The following is an 18,702-nucleotide window of genomic DNA, read 5'->3' as shown; positions in this document are numbered from 1 at the left end:
GGGTGCACGACAACTCTCCCTCGCGCTGGGAAGGGGACCAAAAAAAAGTTAACAAACCATTGGGCCAGCTTGGTGTACGCACTCGGGCCAATTGCGACAGGCTCCGGGGCGTTGGGGAGATCCATCCCATCCCACGCCCACTCCCCTCCATTTCCGCTGAGAGCTTCGCTGTCGAAGACGGCTGAGCGGATGGGTGTGCGCTCGCCGCTCGCTGATTCGACCGGTCACCTAGTATACCTAGGTTTGTGCCTACTGTAGGTACATCTCGGTATGCTACAAGTATCAAATTTCGCCAGATGAGATCCACATTGTCAGATCGCAATTGCGACGAGAATTGCAACTTGTTCTAGCACATCATGAACCAGGTGTTCCGTTTTCCTGCCTGGCTTATCCGACGACGGCTCTTCCTTCTTCCTCCATAGTGAGGACCTCGATTGCGCCAGAGTTGGCCAGTAGCAGCAAGCTGCGTCGCCGAGGCGTGTATCACAAGCAGTTGTTATCGCGGGTCATCTTTGCGGGCTATCATTGGTGAGGAGTCTGACCATATTCGGCGTATTATCGCCGAATTCTTGATTCCACCACCGAATCCTGTTCAATCTTCGCCGATGCGGTTCTCAAACTCGCCGAAGCTCTCGCTCGACCTGCATCTGCACAGAAGACGGTCGAAGCTCCAAGCTCAACACACGCAGCCAAGCTTGGCCCAAAGCAGTCTAGCCGATCCTGGGGAAGAGAGAGTTGCGTCCGGCTCACTATCCAGCCGTCCAGCTTGACTCAGTCCGGGCGCGGAATATGCGATCCATAATCTTACCAACTTACCGTGTGCATTTCTGCGTGATAATCTAGAGTTGTCGTCAGCAAGATATCCTGGCACACCTGGTGCAGCGACAGATAAGCTGGTCGCTGTTGACGAGTCTCGGAGGAGTCAGATATAATGCAGCATGGTGACCTGCAGTATCTCGCATCGCTAGGGCGCACCGCTCCAGCCAGATTCCATCTGGGTGTACGATTTTGCCTGTATGGATCGCTGTAGGCTCAATTGTTGGTGGTTGTTGGGGGTCCCATCCCACTATGCAGGCCCTTTGGCATCCCGGAGCCTATTAGGGCCAAATTAGGGGACCTGGCCAGGCTAGCCTCAAGGGGGGACTCTGCCAGGTCCGGGGCTCACGGGAGTGCCAAAATGGTCGCCCCAAGGCCCCAAATTTCTCTCGCTGCATTCCTCGCTCCACCGCGGGCCTCGCAGATCCCCAACATCTTGTCCGCAGTTTGCATAAGCGTGCATAAGCCTGGCACTGGTCGCCGCCCTTCCCAACTTCTTTTCCCGCGCCGGTAGCGAATCGTCATGGTGCCGATTGTCGTTTGGGGAACATCCGTCGTTCTCTAGCTCGGGTCTGCCAAGGTTTGGTGCCTATCTGCGAAATTGAAGTCAAAATCTGCCATGCCCAACCCAGAGCATGAAACAGGGCAGGGCCGAGCTGGTGCCCGTGTTGATTGTAAGGTGGGTGGATGGTCGCGATCCCGGTTTGACTACGTCCGCACAGGTTCCGGCGCGGAACGGCAGTGGGTGTGGCAATCCTGGGGGTTCTTCTCCGTGTGGTTTCACCTTAATCTCCTCCAGTGATGTTTCAATCAGACGACCAACGCATCAACATTCCCGAGTCGGAGGATGATGTCCAACTACCAGCACTGGAACGACGGCCAATCGGTAATTGGGAACCGTCAGGGCAGGACAGCACCACCTTCCCGCTCGGGCGGATACTTGGGCGGCACGGCAAACCGCCCAAGGATAGCCCGTGGAGAGTAATAAGCTCAGTCGAGATGTACGTGCAGCGGGCCTAGCCGACGCATGGTTACACAGTATTGGGCTTCCGCAATCGTCTTGGCTCCGTCGATGTGATTGATCCCTCAGTCCGGTGGGAACTCCCTCGGGTTTGGGAGACTCAACATGGCTTTCACGTGCCGTCTGGCGGTCGTCTTGTGGCCGAGTGGGGTTGGCCGTCTTGGTCGTGGCCGTCGTGGTTCTTGCCTCGTCGTGCGAAAGACAGTCTACATCGCAAACATGTTCAGAGAGCAGAAATTTCAGCAGTTGGCCTCCCCCAAGGAGCACAGCCCTCGGGCTTTTAATGATTGAATGACACCCTTGACGTGCATTGGACCCTGAAAATCATCCCCAACTTCCCCGAGTCTGGTTCCTAGCAGCTTGATGTCAGAATCGTACGATTTTTCAGCCCGGGCAGGGGTAGCTCGGTGGTAGTGTGTAGGGCTGAGGCGAGCCTCCCGCAAGCGCAGAAATGATGTGCATATCCCAATCAACGACACATGGCACCCGCGCATAGATATCTTTCATTTGGAGATGAGCTTTGTTGAGCCGCAATTGACATGCACTGGACTACACTCTCATGGACGCTGGCTTGTCTCTGCTTGAATGTTCATTCTTCCGTATCCACCTTCCTCAAGCAATAGGAGGGCTCTTGTGTCCGAATTTACTCGCCCAACGCGCCGCAGACTGAGACAATGCCAATTGATAAAGTAGGTGGCATACAACGTACGTGCAGTGATACTGCGAGCTGCTGCATAATATTATCCAATAACAGAGAGGGGGTGGACGTTGTTGGCCCCCCATACTAAACAGTGCCCAATCATCCCTCCTTCGATACCTCAGACATCGATACACGAGGCTCGCCGCCGCTCCAACCCGTTCCCTCAATTTCGATGTTTTCATCCTCAACGTATCTAGCTTAAAAGCTGTCTGTGGACGGACCTCCAGTCAACGAATCCGACGGCCTGCCGCCGAGCCAACGGTTTCCATGGAATTACGAGAGATTGCAGCGAAAAATACGTTCTATATGCTTGTATTAGTTCAAGTTCTCCGAGAACAACTCAACCTCGTTCCTTCTATACTCATTGCAACTGAGCGAGATTCTTGCGAAATCCTAATCATTGGTGGCTGCGGCTGCACTGCTTCGCAAGGAATTGATACAAATCACCGAAAGGGAGCGAGCCGAGATATGCCACTTGAGCCCATTTGTTAGTCCCCATTGCGATTGTGCATGTTCGCAAACTACGCACACTGTAGTTGGCCTGCGACTAAGTGGCAGTAGATCATCAGGTGGACAACACGGAATGCATGCTGTGGAACTTGCCCAAACATCTTCGACAAATGCGGCCATTCAAGAGTCGCGCGCAAACCTACACCAACCAACAGACGGGGAAATGATGTGAATGAATCCAAGTCATGCGTCTGGTGGGCAATTATTTGGAACGCCTCATGACCTTTTTTCCATGTTCTGTTGAACATGATTCCGTAAGACTCCATCCCAGAGCTCCATCTTCTTGAATCCCAAAGTCACACCATTTGTTGGACCTCCATATTTGGGTGCAGGCATACGAACGAAAACAGAGTCTCGCTTAGTAGTTACAAGTTTGGCATGTTGTATCGGGACACGTGCTGCCTGCTTTGATGGCACCCATTGCACTGGGACAATTGCGGTTGTTTCGCCTTTACGCCGTTACAAAGTTGGCTTACCCTTCGCTCGGACCATGTGGGCGGAACTGGATATGTGTTGTTTGTTGGTAGCAAAATCGAAAGCCATATTCTGCGTACCGCGTTCAGCTTCCACCGGAAGTCACCTGAGCATTACATTTGGCCATGCTGATGCATCATGCGGGCAAATGCCCTTTCCGGCTACATTCTAGGCATACGGAGCCACCGGGCTTCCAGAGACTATAAACGTTGTGGTCAATAACAGCGGTAGCAAGACAACAAAGATTGCAACGCTGGAGACACAATCTCCAGACAGGCACGTAGCTTCCTATAATTCCAGGCAACTAGTTTTCTGGTATCTACGAGACAAAGAAATATCAAGCCCTTGTCCATTGAGAGGCAGGGTGCATAGTACTGACCGCGGGAAGTCTGTTAGAAAGCATATATAACCCTGGAATGGAAATATAGAATTGGGTCCAAAACTGAACCATCGATATTCTACTCCAACCATAACCCTCACACAGATGCAACGTCCACGCCAAAATGGCTTCCGAACAGACCCGACCCCACGAAGTCCGTGTCAAGCGATACGCTGTATTTGAGTGGTGCTGGCACAAGGACAGAGAAGGCACACCGCTGGGCGATGGCACAATATCTCTACAACCCGGCCAGGACGAATCACAAGTCCGAGACCAACTTTTACCGAAGATGCCGGGATCCTGTCCCGATTGCTCGAAAGTGATACAGTCAGTGGTACGAGGCTTCATTCAAATGAGAATTGCGTGCCTGGATGCGTTCAACGGGTTGGGCCGTAGTAACGAGATAGAGTCTTTGCTACGAGCCCATGACGAAGGTCTCGAGGAACTTAAACGACAGTGGACAAAAGAGTGTGAGAGCGCAGCCACCGGACACAGCAACGACGAGCACGTGGACCCTCTGAAGAACTATCAGGCAAGGGTCGAACGGTTGACTGAAGTTGGGAATATCATTGCCGATAAGGCGATTGACCTCGAGATCCCCACCAGTATGTGGGCTCATTCAATTGCACGACTTGTCGAGTATATAATGACACGACCCCGCCGGCCTCATTCTGAAAGCAAGGTTTTGGATCACATTCGGAAAGTTGTGCCTAAGCTGTTGGATTTGAATCATAGCAACCGCAAGGAGAAAGATTGGGAGCCTTACTTTGACGAGATGGTGGAAAAGTGGCTCGTCCAGGGGTCTGATGCTCTGTAATAGTAGCTACCTCACGACTGGACTGCTGAGTTGGATATGAACTCTGTCATTCCTAGAAATTGCAAGTTGGATTTTTCAATTGCCGCGTTCATTATCTTGCTGTTGTAGTGTGTTAGTTGATGATATGTTGCTCAAACTGTGTTCGGACTATCCTCGATTGGACAATTTGCCTCGATGGCTGTATTTAGCCTTTTTCGCACAGCTATCGCCAATGTGTCTCCAAATATAGCGATGGCCGATAAAAAAACAGATCCAAACTCTCCAACTACGACCCCTCGGTCTCCTCTCTCCTTACACACTGAACAGATCCTCATTTGACTCTGTGTTGACGACACTTCATCTAGTCTCGTGATTGTGCCGAGCCGTGCTTTGCCGTTACGATGACCGATCCAGGGAGACTCTTCTTCTTTTAAATAGAGTTAATTGTCGTCCATACATCTCAATTTTCAGCCACTTATGGCCTTATTGGCATGTTGTCCGCGTTGTCATAACGTTTTAAAAGTAGGGAGAGAGAGCATTTAGACGGCAACAACAGCGAATTAAATTTCCATAAGACGATAAAGATCTTCTTCTAATCTCGTAGGATGTATGGATATTTCGTCGTGGCTATAATACGCCGGACTCGAGTGCATGCTAGAATCAAGGAACAGAGATAGGAACCAATGACAGCAAAAGCGCCCAGTAAGTAGCAAAGGGACATCTTCAGGTAAAGTTTACGTAGATGGGGCGTGCAACAAATATATACATCCTTCACAATGTTTTAAAGGACCTTGGTTAAGAATTCACACTGTCGTAGCCGTAACCAGCAAAAGACACTAATACCCTCGGTGTCGAAGCAACATATCAAGTTGCTGCTCTCCGAAGCGCGGATCTACGTATCAAAATGAACTGACTCTTTCCTGACAAACTGGGAATGCAGCAAGCGTTCTGACTTTGCTCACTACCATGAGATCGTGGGCTTAACAATTTCACCGAGGTTGGTCATTGCGTAGCACCAAGTCTTGTTGGCTCCCTTGCAACCTCTTTCCGCCACGTATCACACCGTCAGGGGGCCGCATCCGGCAAGGTAGCAGCAGAGTATTACATGAATCACGTAAAAAAAAATTCTGTAGCTAAGTTAATCTGCCGGTGTTTGGTAGAGGATCGCGCCTGTAGCAATTGGTTTGTTATAGTACATGTGGCAAGAAGGCACGCTTCTTTGTTTTCTCAGCGGTGTTGGACCACACAATAGTGGAGGATCGCGGTCATAACCTTGGGGGATATTGTATTTAAAAAGATACAGAAGACCGCCCAGTTCAGATCGGGCATGTTCAGCGTACCTAACAATCAACCGCTTTCGAGGCAAAATATCTTCAGATGTGCACCCGCCGCCGCATCGTAGTCCACTGCCAAAGATGCCGCAGGTTCATGACCGAATGGTATGACAGTTACGAACCTGACCGTCGGGACGGGGTCCTGTGCACCAGCCTTGACACCTACACTCCGCAGTGCCCTTACCTCAGGACAACAAGTACCTACACCTTGACAGACGGACTATGCTCGCGTTGTGCTTTGGCAATGCAAAGTGCGGAAAATCGGCGAAAGGATGAGCAAAGGCGGAGGCGGGAACGGGACGAGGAACGGCAGCGTCAGCGTCAAGCGAAGTGAGATGACTTGTCATGACCGAGTGTATGGGATCGCTCGAGGATCTAGTCGACGGCAAGGTTGTTAGGGGTGTGTCAGATTGGTGGAGGACGCATTCAATGCAGTCCCCTTACATGGCCGTCGGATGTGGTCCATTCCACTTCCTTACGGAGACTTCACTGCTTCTATTGTTCTCTGGCGTTCTTGTCAAGTTGATTGCCATTGTGAACTATTATTAGTCAAAATGGTTTGCCCACCGGAGCGAATATCACTGTGCAGTCCTCCGTGAGATGTTGATGAACGCCACTCGTTTCAAGTGAGTAATGTGTGATTCGCCTACTTGCTGCCAAAGATTTCAATCAAGGATACCCCGGAACTTGGACCCATCAACCCGCCTAGCCGAATTAATCTCATGCCTGAGTCTCATCCCGATCAGCCCGGGCCCTCTCCTGCTTGGCCTTGCTGATCTTCAAGCTCAGCTTCACCGGGTCCGTACTCTTGGTCTCGAAGATAGTGTCAATCTCCTCGAGACTCAGCTTGCTCGTCTCAGGGAAGATGAAGTAGCTGGCCACCAGCTGCACCAGGTTGTAGCCGATGTAGACGGCCCAGATCTTATACCCGAGCTGCTGGATGCCGAGGCTGATGGCGTACGTGTTGACGACGCCCGCCGCGCCCTGGAACATGGCGTACAGTCCCATGCCCTTGGCGCGCAGTGGCAGCGACAGGATCTCGACCGGGTAAAGGTTGTGCATGGTGGCGATGAAACTGGCGCTGCACACTTGGAAGCCGAAGATCCAGAGCACGGTCAGGATGGCGGTGGCGCGTGACGACGTCTCTGTGTACTGCCAGGAGGTGATTGTGACGGCGGTCTGGAAGATGATGATGGAGATCAAGCCCGCAAAGATGAGCGTTCTTCTCCTGAATATATCGATCAGGTAACTTCCGAAGGCGGTGAAGACGAAGTACACGGACGTAAGGCCCAGGTTGATGCCAAGCTGGTCCAGAGGAGTCGTGATACCGATGGTGTCCAGGGCCGGAGCAAGATAGTTGCCAATAATCCCGCCGCCATTCCATTGCTGAAATACAGAGTAGATGGCCAGGACAATGGTTCGGTAGCGGACTTCTTTCGTGAAGAAGACACGGTAGTCCCAGGCGGCGCGAACTCCAGTGTTGGACTCCTCCAGAGACTCTTCAATCTGGGTCATAATAAGGCCGACGATGGGCGCGTTGATATCATTATGTGTCGTCATGTACTTGGCAATCACGCTTCGGGCCTCGGCCTGTTTGCCCTTCATGACGAGGTATCGAGGGGATTCAGGACACAGGAAATAGATGGTAGAGCAGACAATGAAGGGGAAGAGGGCTTCAAGGACTATGATGAGTGGGAAGAACAAGTTAGTGATATTCTAACGAGCTAGGCCTCTCAAAAGAGGACGCCTTTCTGCGGCGAGTGGATGTGACTTACTCAAAGGCAATCGCCACTGCCAGTCGCTGTCCCACTTTGTAAAGCCCATCATGGCGGCGTTCATGACGATACTGCCGAGCTGGAAGCACGCCCCAAAGATGCCGACTAATCTACCTCTCAGATGCACCGGGGCAATCTCAGCCATGTACTGCGGTGCCGTGCACAGCGCAGTTCCGAACCCGAGGACTAGACGGCCGATGAAGAAGCATGGGAGATTTGGCGCCAGGCCTTGCAACAGCGCGGCGATGATGACCAGGAAGTTTCCAAGAAAGTTGACGCCCCTGCGGCCGAATGTATCACCAAGCGCTAGGAACGGAGCGCCGACGAAAGTGCCAACCGTCATGAGCGCGTTGATGGTTCCAATGATGACGCCCGCGTTGTCAAAACTGTAGTAGGCGTGCCAGCGATCGAACGAGTTGATGCCGCTGATGACGGCCCAGTCGATTCCGTATCCGGCCTGGTTGCAGCCCATGACGAACATGATGCCGCAGAGGCGCAGTCCAGCCCGGCTTCGGAAGATGAGATCGGTAGCCGACTGTTTCATCACATCCTCCTCCGTGATGCGGGTGGCAACCACTTCATCGACCGTTGTGCCGAGCTTCTCGGCAGTCTCGACAGCGTCGACGTGGGTGACGCCCGTCTTGAAGGGGCGATCAGCCATGATGGGCAAAAGCGAGCGTCGGCTTGCTCAACCTTTACTGTGGGCGGGTTCGAAAAAGGGCGACCGGATACCACTTGCGTGCCAACAGTACACTTGTGGTGGGCTGTGGATTTGGGATACGCCTCAAGTAGACTCGGGACGCGGCTGATATATAGCTTATCACTCCGACTCGGCCAAGCTATATCCAGCCATTTCTGCGAGCAACCCAGTGCCATCCCAGGGTCCATCATGAAGACCGGGCCGGAACTGTACAGAGCATCTGGCCATGGCCGCTCTGGCCAGTCGCTTATGCATCCGAGGCTATCAGGGCCTCACAAAGCCAATCACAATAGTGTGCAAAGCCCTGAACTGTTGTCGCATGCATCGAGCAGCTGGGATTCTCCAAGAGTTGGAAGCAGCCGACGTTGAACTGGTGGAGTTCGGGGCACTATAGCCCGCACTGATTGGTGCGCCCCGGATAACACTAACCCGCGTCGAGCCCATCAACTGCAAACCCCACAGACTTATTCCCCAAGGTTGAGAAGCCAGGTCCACAGATATTCCGTCCAACCAGGCTGACTGGATCTTACCGACCCTGTAGGTACATCTTCAGAACACGCAGAGTTTCCCAAGCTTTGGGCTTAGCCATCTACTTGGGATCCGTAGTTGACTGACTAGCGGGGACTCACTTCCAACGGTGCCGGGATATCGGGACGGCCATCCCTCGTCATATGATGGGTTGTCCGACTATCATGTCAGTTCACTTGTATCGAACGAGAGAAGCGATAATGTGTGCAACTTTTCCAAAAACAGAACACACCTCTGGAAGTCTTTCTGGAAAGTTGCCCGTGTTGGAGGAATTACGTGGCACAGTGGCTGGCAGGGATTCCATCGCCGAATCAACACTATTGCACTGCTTGACGAGGACAAATCGTCACGTACTGTCCGGTCTACTGGGAGGCTGGAAGCCCATGTTACTACCCGGCCCAATTGGCTAGTTAGATCATGGATCCAAAGGACGCACACAACTGCCTGCACTATACCTCTCCGGCGACTGGCTGGTCAGAAGCATTGCCGCTCGGCAATGGTCGCTTGGGGTGTATGGTTTACGGCCGAACCACGACAGAACTTCTCCAGCTGAACGAGGACTCAGTGTGGTACGGAGGGCCTCAAGAACGGACACCACGCTGTGCCAAGAGCTTGCCAAAACTTCGTCAACTCATCCGGGAGGACCGGCACAGGGAGGCCGAACAACTCGTTCAAGATGAGTTTTTCTCAAGTCCAGCGTCCATGAGACACTATGAGCCGCTGGGCTCTGCGTACCTGGAGTTCGACGTTGATAAGAAAGATGCCGTAACCGATTATCAACGATGGCTGAACATTCAGAAAGCAATCTGTACGGTTGCATACGAAGTAAACGGTGTCCGAGTTAGGCGGGACGTTGTTGCTAGCTATCCGGACAACGTCCTCGTTATGCGCATCACATCATCAAAGCCCATTTCGTTCTCCGTAAAGCTGAATCGCAGGAGCGAGAACGAGTGGGACACTAACGAGTTCCTGGACAGCGTCTGCGCCAAGAGCGACGATGCGCTCGGGTCAGCGAGTATCACCATGCTTGCCACGCCAGGCGGATACGGTAGCAACCGGCTTTCCTGTGTTATTGGAGTGAAATGCTTTCCTGGTTCAGGTACAGTCGAGGCGGCCGGAACTTGCGTAAAGGCTAACACTACGGGTTGCCTCATTGCCATCGGGGCTCACACTACATATCGTCATGCAGACCCGGCATTCGCAGCTTCATCTGACGTTTCAGCTGCTATGCGGCGGACATGGGACGAACTGACCTCTAGGCACATTGCAGACTACCAGCGATTATTCAACCGCACCAGCGTGCGACTTTGGCCAGACCCCACAGACATCCCTACAGGTGTCAGGGTAGTTGAGAGGACATCGGAAGACGCTGGGCTCGTTGCTTTATATCATAACTACGGCAGATACCTTCTCATCGCGTCCAGCCGTGATGGTAGCAAAGCAATACCCGCAAATTTGCAAGGGATATGGAACCCAAGTTTCTCGCCGCCTTGGGGGAGTAAGTTCACCATCAACATCAACACGCAGATGAACTACTGGCCAGCAGCACCGACCAATTTACTCGAGTGCGCAAAGCCGCTGGTGGATCTGCTCGAACGGATGGCCGAGCGAGGCAGGCGGACAGCGCAGTACATGTACGGATGTTCAGGGTGGTGTGCCCACCACAATACGGATATCTGGGCAGACACCGACCCCCAAGATACGTGGATGCCTGCTACACTGTGGCCCCTCGGCGGCGTCTGGCTGTGTATCGATGTAGTTAAGATGCTGCATTATCGCTACGACAAGGCTTTGCACGAGCGGGTCTTTCCCATCCTAGAGGGTTGTATTGAGTTTCTACAGGACTTTCTGATACCATCGGCCGACAACAAATATCTGGTAGCAAGCCCATCCTTATCTCCGGAAAACACCTTTGTAGCTGAGACAGGAGAGCTCGGTATATTCTGCGAAGGGTCGGTAATGGATATGACCATCATCAAGTCAGCGCTTGAGCTGTACGTTTGGAGCCATCGCATGCTTGGGTGCCGCGGGTCACTCGAGAAGCAAGCGCAAGATATGATGGCGAGGATGCCACCTCTTCAGATCAACAAGGAGGGCTTGATCCAGGAATGGGGCATGAAGGACTACAAGGAGCACGAGCCTGGACATCGACATATCTCTCACCTCTTCGGACTATACCCGGGCACCATGATCAACCCAACCGAGTCGCCCCAGCTGGCAGAAGCTGCGAGAAGGGTCCTGGAGCGGCGTGCAGCACACGGAGGGGGCCATACGGGATGGAGTCGGGCATGGCTGCTCAACATGCATGCGCGGCTGGGTGATGCTGAGGGCTGCGGGCGCCACATGGAATTGCTGTTGAGCAGCTCAACCTTGCCGAACCTCTTGGACAATCACCCGCCGTTCCAGATCGATGGCAATTTCGGTGCCTGCGTTGGCGTGCTGGAATGTCTGGTGCAGTCCTCCGAGGCTGGGGAGATCTCGCTCCATGGGGTTCACGGCATCACGATAAGGCTCCTACCAGCATGCCCGAAAGAGTGGTCTAGAGGAGAGTTGTCCGGCGTGTGCGTCCGCGGTGGTTGGGTCGTCTCATTTCGATGGGATCAAGGACGCGTCCTCGACCCTGTGCATGTTCATGCCACGCAAGACGACCATATCCAAGCGCAGCTGGTCTATCCAGACGGTGAGCTGGTGCAGGTCGAGGGCTTCGGCGAGCACGAGCTCCGGCGCACAGGTGGATTAGTGTAATAATATAAGTGAGCAAAAACTCAACGAAAAGATTTCACAGCAAGAATCAGGGCCGTTGTGCTCTTTGCCTCCACTTCCTCATCTCAGAGTAGAAGCCCCAGAGATGTGAGGCTGCATTGGTGCTAGCGAGCCAGAGTTGGTCTTGCACAGCGATGACAGGCCGGCGGGCATTCATGCTGGGCATGCTTGACAATCGAGGTCATTTGCGGCCAAGATTGGTATGGAGACTGGCTGAAACGTGCACATTCTCGTCTGTAGACTCCAGAGCGCAGGGCCCCATGAGTCGGCTGAAGGCCTCTACCTACTCCGTACGTTCCGGGGGTGTGCAGAGAAAGGAATGCAGCTTGCAGCCCATCCATCCAATGCAGCTAGAAGCCGCCTTGGTGATGGGTTTAAGTTCTGCAGCACGAACACGAGGGGGGGTCCAAGAGGCCGAGGGCTGCAGTAGCGCCAGACGCGATAGAGCTGTCCATGACCAGGGTAGAAAAATCACACAGTCGCTATTCGGAATGTAACTTGACTGTCAAGACTGATGAGAGTGGGCGTCTGCGCTGGCGTGTCGCGCCCGTGTGCCTCTGCCTTCAGTACCTGAACCTGGGTAAACGGGGGAGAGGAGCAAAGACAGGACTGGCAAGGTACAGAGCATATTGGACAGTCGGCGATGCGCATTTATGCCAGAATGCAGCATAAATCGGGATTCAAGCAACATGCCCAATGACGAGGTTTAGGTGGCTTAAGTAGGGGCCCGTCAACCTAGGGTTGCATTGAACTTTAGATGAAGCCGACGGACGACCTTGGGGCGATCATTAGAGTCGAACCCCCTGCAAGAGCGCATCAAACGGATTTGCAGACTCGAAGAAGGAAGACGCAGCATTGTCATGCAGGCCACGGCAGGCCACGGCAGTGTCTTGGAAGTGAAGTTGGGAGCGTCGAGCATGAAGAAGAACGAAGAAGAATGCATCCCGTCGCACCAAAGACACGCGACCTGTGGGTGCTGTCAGTCGCCCGCCCAATCGATCAATCCAATCAATCAACAAAAGCACACTTGACTTGGGATTTGCACGTGCGTCTCCTGGGTGGCGCTGGCGGACAGTGGCCCCCGCCAAGCATAACTACACAGTACACAGTAGAGCGTAACTTGGTACCTACAGTAGGTACCTAGGTAGGGAGTGGTGGTTGGGCGTTGATGTGTCCTGGGCAATGGGGACTCCTGGCACCTGGGGCTCCCGGGGCCGCTGGGTTGCCCATGGTAGCGGCTAGTCCGACCTAGGCTTAGGCCCATGCCAACTCAAGGGGAGTCGCGGCCACCCGCAATCAACACACAGAGAGACCCGTCCCCAATGACCCAGGACCCGGGCGGCAAGGAGGGAAACGCCCTGACGGAATCCTCTCCCACGACCACGGATCACCGACGGCCAGTTTCTCGACAACATCCCCTTCACGACTGGGGCGGCCGACACGACGCGACGACCACCCGGGGACGTCGGCACCACCCGACTAACGATTGCAGCAACTCACAAACGGCAACCCCGGCACGAGCGCGGCCGGAATCCGGGTGGAAACCATCGACCAACCACCCACCCCGCGACCACGACACTACGACACCACGACAAACACCGCGCACCAACCGCGCCCGACCGGCCCTCGAGCTGTGTCATCTGTCTCGGAAGGAGCAGGCGGCGCCTCGAACCTCCTCGGTATTTATTGTACGAGTACGGCTTCCATCCCGCGACGCTCGCCCGCCACGAGATTGCGACGGCTGACCGAGCCCAACCAGCTGCCATAACAACAAGGTCAACAAGGACAACAGGGACGACAAGGACGACAGAACAGCCGACACCGGGTATGATCGTCTGAGTCTTTGTGTTTCGCCACGCTTCGCTCTTTCGCAATATTCTTCTCTTGCCATTACCACGCTATTGAAACATCTCTTCTGCTATTGCCCAGCCCGTTGTTGGCAGGTTGTTGGGTAACGCCGATGCGACCGCCCTGGCTGTAGACCTGGACTAGCACCGCACCGACTTGCTTTAGGACGATCGCGAACCAAGGCCCTCGCCAAACAATCATGGCCGAGCCACCTTCCTCCCCGCCGCGCGGCGACGCAACCGCCGAGGAGTCGCTGGCCTGGTACAAGAACCAATACGAGCAGCTGGCCGAGGAGCTGGCCGAGTTCCGAGAGTCGAGTCACGAGCTGGAGGCCGAGCTGGAGAAGGACCTCGACGCCGCCGACAAGCGTGAGCGCTCGCTGAGGGAACGAGCCGAGGGACTGCAGTTCGAGGTGGACGAGTGGAAGGTATGTTGATTCTCCCGACCCTCCACAGTAACCGAGCCGGGTTCCCTGACTGCCACCCACAGGAAAAATGCAAAAAGGCCAAGACAGAGGCCAACGCGGCCCAGAACACGCTGGAGAAGGAGATTACGACCCTCCGCGACACCAACCGCACCCTTCAGCTCAGGCTGCGCGACATCGAGGTTGCCAACGATGACTTTGAGCGACAGGCCCGCAACACCACCTCATCCCTCGAGGACATGGAGTCCAAATACAACCAGGCCATCGAGCGCAGCGTCATGATGGACGAGGAGATCAAGATCGGCGAGCAGGAGCGTGAGACGCTGCGCATCGAGGCCCAGCGCCTGCGCGAGGAGCTTTCCGACCTCAAGATCGAGGCCGACATCCTGCAGGACAAGGTCAAGAAGGCCGAGAACCGCCACCTGTCCACCATCTCTACCGACATCTCCATCCCCGACACCTCAACCTTCGAGAACTCACCGCGCTCCACCGCCAGCTCGCCCCTCATCTCGACGCCGCCAGACGAGGTCGCCCTCCCGCCTCTCAGCAAGATCCCCCCGCCGGCGAGCGATCCGCCTTCGCCCCCCATGTCCGACGCCTCGGCATCCATTCCCAGGCCGTCCTCCAAGCTCAAGACCCCAGGCCCGTCGGCGCAGAAGAGGTCGAGGCTGCCCTCGTCCGCAGACAACAGCGTCACGCCCAAGCCCAGGGCACTCAACTCATCCACCAACATGCGACCACCTGGAACACGCTCCGCAACCCAGACCCAAGTCCGCACGCCCGCCCCCGCGAGGACCCCGGCCAACCGTGCTACATCGCACAGAATACCCCCATCCACCTCGCTCACACATATCCGCTCTCTTACGGCTCAGATGCAGCGCCTCGAAGCTCGCGTCCAGAATGCTCGCTCCAAGCTGCCTGCGCCCATATCAACTCCGCCGAGGGCCTCCCCTAGGGGGTCCACCCTAGCTGGTGTCGGCTCCGTCCCCTCTACGGTTACGGTCCGTAGTCGGAAACGCAATGTCGGCTCCACGGCCTCGTCGACTGTTACCGACGATACGCCAACCCAAAACACTACGACTGGTGGAACGGGAAAGCACGTGCCTCGACTTAGCACCTCGGGCATCTCACGCCTATCCTTTGGTCCGCTACCCAACCGAACCGCCAACTACGACCCCGATTCGAGCTCAGTGTCCATCTCGCGGCCCAGCAGTCGAGCTAGTATCTCGTCTGGTCAGTTCGTGAAACCCGACAGGCCAGTCTCGCGCTCCGAGATCGCGCGGCCAGTTTCGAGGACTTCACTGGGGGGAGCGAGGACACCTCTGGGCGTTAGGCCCCGGAGTTCCATGAGCGGCAGCATGCACGGCCACTCCCAAAGTGTCAGCCGTGTCGACTTCGACGACCTGGATGAGGGAGATAGCGGCCGCACCCCTTCTCGGCGAGGCACTTACAGCAAGTTCGACGCCGACCCGTCGACTAGTTCCATCCCCATGCCGAGACGACAGAGCGGTGGCCTTACTTCCAGCTCACGAAGGTCCAGTGGAGTCCCATCGACGCTGGGCGACCTGGATGAGACGTACTAGTCCCGGCCCGCGTTTTCTCTACGGTTCCCTTTTTTTGTCTTGATACCATTATACCGAGCAGATATACCATTCTTCTTTTTGGCAAGCACCCAACTCCATATAAGGGGCGCACAGGGAGGAGCATGGCAACATTTGCTTTTCATGACACGGATGACATTTACGGAGTTGACGGGGCATAACCACTCTCTTGGATCGGCTGGCGGCCTAGGGTGGGGTTGGCGATTCGGTGTTACGCGTTCATGACTGGAGTTGGTGGAACAGCTTTACTTCTCGAACCTTGGAGAGACTCGCACTCAACCGACGAATCAAAAGGTTGCGAGAGGAGCCCCCCTCGTAAACTTTGTATATGTATATATATCCAGTCCAGGCCCGGACATGGATGCCCTTTGGGGGAGATCAGGCAAACACACCTGACAAACCTTGGCGGGGCAGGCGAGCGGGGACAGAAGAGTGAAAGAAAGTGTAATACAAGCCTGGACGGCAGAAACTTCCCTTTGTTCAAATTGAATATATCAAGAACTTCTATCAACACGGATTTGAATGTGATTCACGCGATCCTTATGTGTTGCCATTTGTGATGTATTAGGGGAAGAATAATGCAGCTATTTGACATGGCTACTGACACCTTTCGATGTTGATGAGCCCCTGAAGGACTTTCAAGGTCTCCGTTGCTAGGTTTCTGGAAAATGATCTGTCGGTCTCCAGGGACCAAAACCTCTGGACTAAGCTCCGTACGACCTAGTTCATAGAAGGGAAGTGATTGGCTGCTGAAATCAACCATGACTGGAAGGCTTTCCCTCACATGACAAGCTAGAGCTATACAGATTGCTGATTTATCAACAACCCGAAGGAATTGTGGCTTGGCCATAGACTGACTAGTGGCTCTACAGCAGTTGTTATAACAAGACTGGCACGCTGAGACTCTTTAGCCTTTTTCTAGAGAGTGGCATCATTTCAGAGAACTGGTTGTCTCATAGCGCGCCAAACTCGAAGTTTATAGCAGTATCAAGTAGTTGAGCAACTTTAAAGAATATATAGCCTTGCCATATGGTGTTAAAACACAGCCACTCATCGGCAGTGAATCAGCCACTACACCTTTGAGGGGGCTTGAAGATCCGATTCGTTCAAAGCTATAGCTACCTGAGGATTCGAAATCGGCTGTGTTGCATGCGTCGCACCATATACCATTTCGGCGTGTGATTATTAAAAGATGGTGGGGTGGGGGCACGACAGAACATTAAGTACACTGGCACGTGGTTTGCGGCGTTGGTGCGACATGGACACCATCGCTTCCAACAACTTTTGGAGTTGAATTTCGCTGGCGGTCTTTGATAAATTAGGCCATTTGCCTCGGTCAACAGGGCTCTCTACACACCTTCACTCTTCCGATTTACCTTTCCAAATTTCAAGCCTCTGAACAGACCCAATGGATTTATGCGAGCACAAGTCGGTCATAACACGTCGGGGCTTTACTTTCTCCTATTATGTTTCCAAACCCAACAACGCCGGGCCAACTTTGCTGCTTCAGCATGGTTTCCCCGATGATGCTCGTCTCTGGGACGGAATAGTAAAGCATTTGTCGCTATACCATCTCATTATTCCCGACCTTCTCGGGTACTCGGACACTTCCAAGCCCACAGACCCAACTGCGTACAATTACGTCGACCATACCGGCGACATAGTGGAGATCCTCGATGCAGAGAACGTCAATAAAGTCGTATCAGTCGGACACGATTTTGGCGCAATCATCGCGCAGAGGCTCTACATTCATCACCCACACAGGGTTGAAGGACTAATCTTGCTGAGCCTCGGTTATGTACTGCCGTCTGCCAGCCCGCCAAACTTGGAGAAGGCCAATGCACAGTTTGAGGCAGCTTTCGGATACCTTGCGTTTGCATACCACGAGTTTCTCCTCTCCGATGATGCACCAGCACTCCTCAGAGCAAATGTAGACCGCTTTTACTACGCCATGCATGGTGCACCTCGCGACTGGATGAAGCAAATATGGTGCACGAGAGGGGCAATGACCAAGTGGTTGCGTGATCGAGACTGGCAGGTCGAGCTCCGCAGCTACGCCCAAGACCCAGCACTCCGACGGACTTTTGAGGAGCGATTCCAGCGGGACGGCTTTGAAGGTCCGCTATGCTACTACAAAGCGATGTATTCCAGCATGCAGTATGATACCACCAAGGATCTCGACAAGGATAGGTTTGTCGTTCGGGTGCCCACTTGCCACGTTACTTGCACCCAGGATCCTATTTGTAGGCCAGAGCTCTCAATAGCAGCCAAAAATGGTGGTTTCTTGCCGGACTTGGAGGAACACACCGTTGATAGTGGCCACTGGATCCCACTGGAGAAACCTGAAGGGGTAGCTAAGTTGATGGACTCATTTTTGCAGAGAAGGTTTCTGGCCTGAGTAGCTTGGCCTTTGCGCGCCTTACTCAACGTAATATTTGGGGTTCGGTTTGTTCTACCTCTTCAATTTTTCATGCTTCGGCTATGTGTGTTCAATACTATAGGTATTGTAATTTGCACGAAAAAGATGCTGTTGGTTGTATCTCAGAAGCAGGCGATGCGATCCCTATGGGGTGCGATGTGTGGCAAATGGAAAGAGAAAATGCAGCTATCCATGGCACCTATCAAAACGCATTTGCCGCATAGTTACGGAGGAACTAATCTCCTTGTTTGAAATATCTACTAACTAGCACATTCATCTATATCCATACGCCCTCGACCAAAATGGGCCAGAAATCTGAAGTATCTTAGCTTGAGTATTCAATATAAGCACGATATCGAAAACCGTACAGCATAACTTAGTGGATCATTTTTTTCAGTGCGATCAGAGTTGATATTTACTATGAGATGCCAAATATATACTAAGAATGAAAGGGAAAGCAGAATTCCGAACCAACCAGGTAATGACAGAGTTTGTTGAATATGTATAGAAGAAATGAACGCCGATAAAGACAGATTTTATCTTCTATGTTCCGATGTCGACTGCCGAGAAAGACTGTTTGCACCTCCAAAAGCTTAAAGCAATCAAATATATAC

At 53.6% G+C, this 18,702-nt stretch overlaps 5 protein-coding genes across 5 annotated transcripts; 4 read left to right on the top strand and 1 right to left on the bottom strand.

Annotated features, from left to right (window-relative positions):
* Nucleotides 1–4,024: 4,024 nt before the first annotated feature.
* JN550_006915 (uncharacterized protein) lies at nt 4,025–4,717 on the top strand (the record flags this gene model as incomplete). Its single annotated transcript, XM_049318707.1, has 1 exon — nt 4,025–4,717. The coding sequence occupies one exon, from the start codon at nt 4,025–4,027 to the stop codon at nt 4,715–4,717; it is 693 nt and encodes a 230-aa protein (XP_049171150.1).
* A 2,033-nt stretch (nt 4,718–6,750) lies between these two features.
* Nucleotides 6,751–8,466, bottom strand: JN550_006914 (uncharacterized protein; the record flags this gene model as incomplete). Its single annotated transcript, XM_049318705.1, has 2 exons — nt 6,751–7,712; nt 7,806–8,466. The coding sequence occupies 2 exons, from the start codon at nt 8,464–8,466 to the stop codon at nt 6,751–6,753; spliced, it is 1,623 nt and encodes a 540-aa protein (XP_049171149.1).
* Nucleotides 8,467–9,450: 984 nt separating this feature from the next.
* JN550_006913 (uncharacterized protein) lies at nt 9,451–11,778 on the top strand (the record flags this gene model as incomplete). The annotated part of the gene is made up of 1 exon (XM_049318704.1): nt 9,451–11,778. One exon carries the CDS (start codon nt 9,451–9,453, stop codon nt 11,776–11,778), a length of 2,328 nt encoding a protein of 775 aa, XP_049171148.1.
* Nucleotides 11,779–13,118: 1,340 nt separating this feature from the next.
* JN550_006912 (uncharacterized protein) lies at nt 13,119–15,651 on the top strand (the record flags this gene model as incomplete). Its single annotated transcript, XM_049318703.1, has 4 exons — nt 13,119–13,490; nt 13,572–13,621; nt 13,810–14,071; nt 14,134–15,651. 4 exons carry the CDS (start codon nt 13,119–13,121, stop codon nt 15,649–15,651), a joined length of 2,202 nt encoding a protein of 733 aa, XP_049171147.1.
* A 1,426-nt stretch (nt 15,652–17,077) lies between these two features.
* On the top strand, nt 17,078–18,067 carry JN550_006911 (uncharacterized protein; the record flags this gene model as incomplete). Its single annotated transcript, XM_049318702.1, has 1 exon — nt 17,078–18,067. The coding sequence occupies one exon, from the start codon at nt 17,078–17,080 to the stop codon at nt 18,065–18,067; it is 990 nt and encodes a 329-aa protein (XP_049171146.1).
* Between the last annotated feature and the right edge of the window lie 635 nt (nt 18,068–18,702).

The sequence above is a fragment of the Neoarthrinium moseri genome (genome assembly GCF_022829205.1).
Source record: "Neoarthrinium moseri strain CBS 164.80 chromosome Unknown scaffold25_Wmoseri_CBS_16480, whole genome shotgun sequence".
In the NCBI taxonomy this organism is placed as follows: domain Eukaryota; kingdom Fungi; phylum Ascomycota; class Sordariomycetes; order Amphisphaeriales; family Apiosporaceae; genus Neoarthrinium; species Neoarthrinium moseri.
Note: the sequence above shows the minus strand (reverse complement) of the source record. Positions and strands in the feature narration are given on the sequence as shown.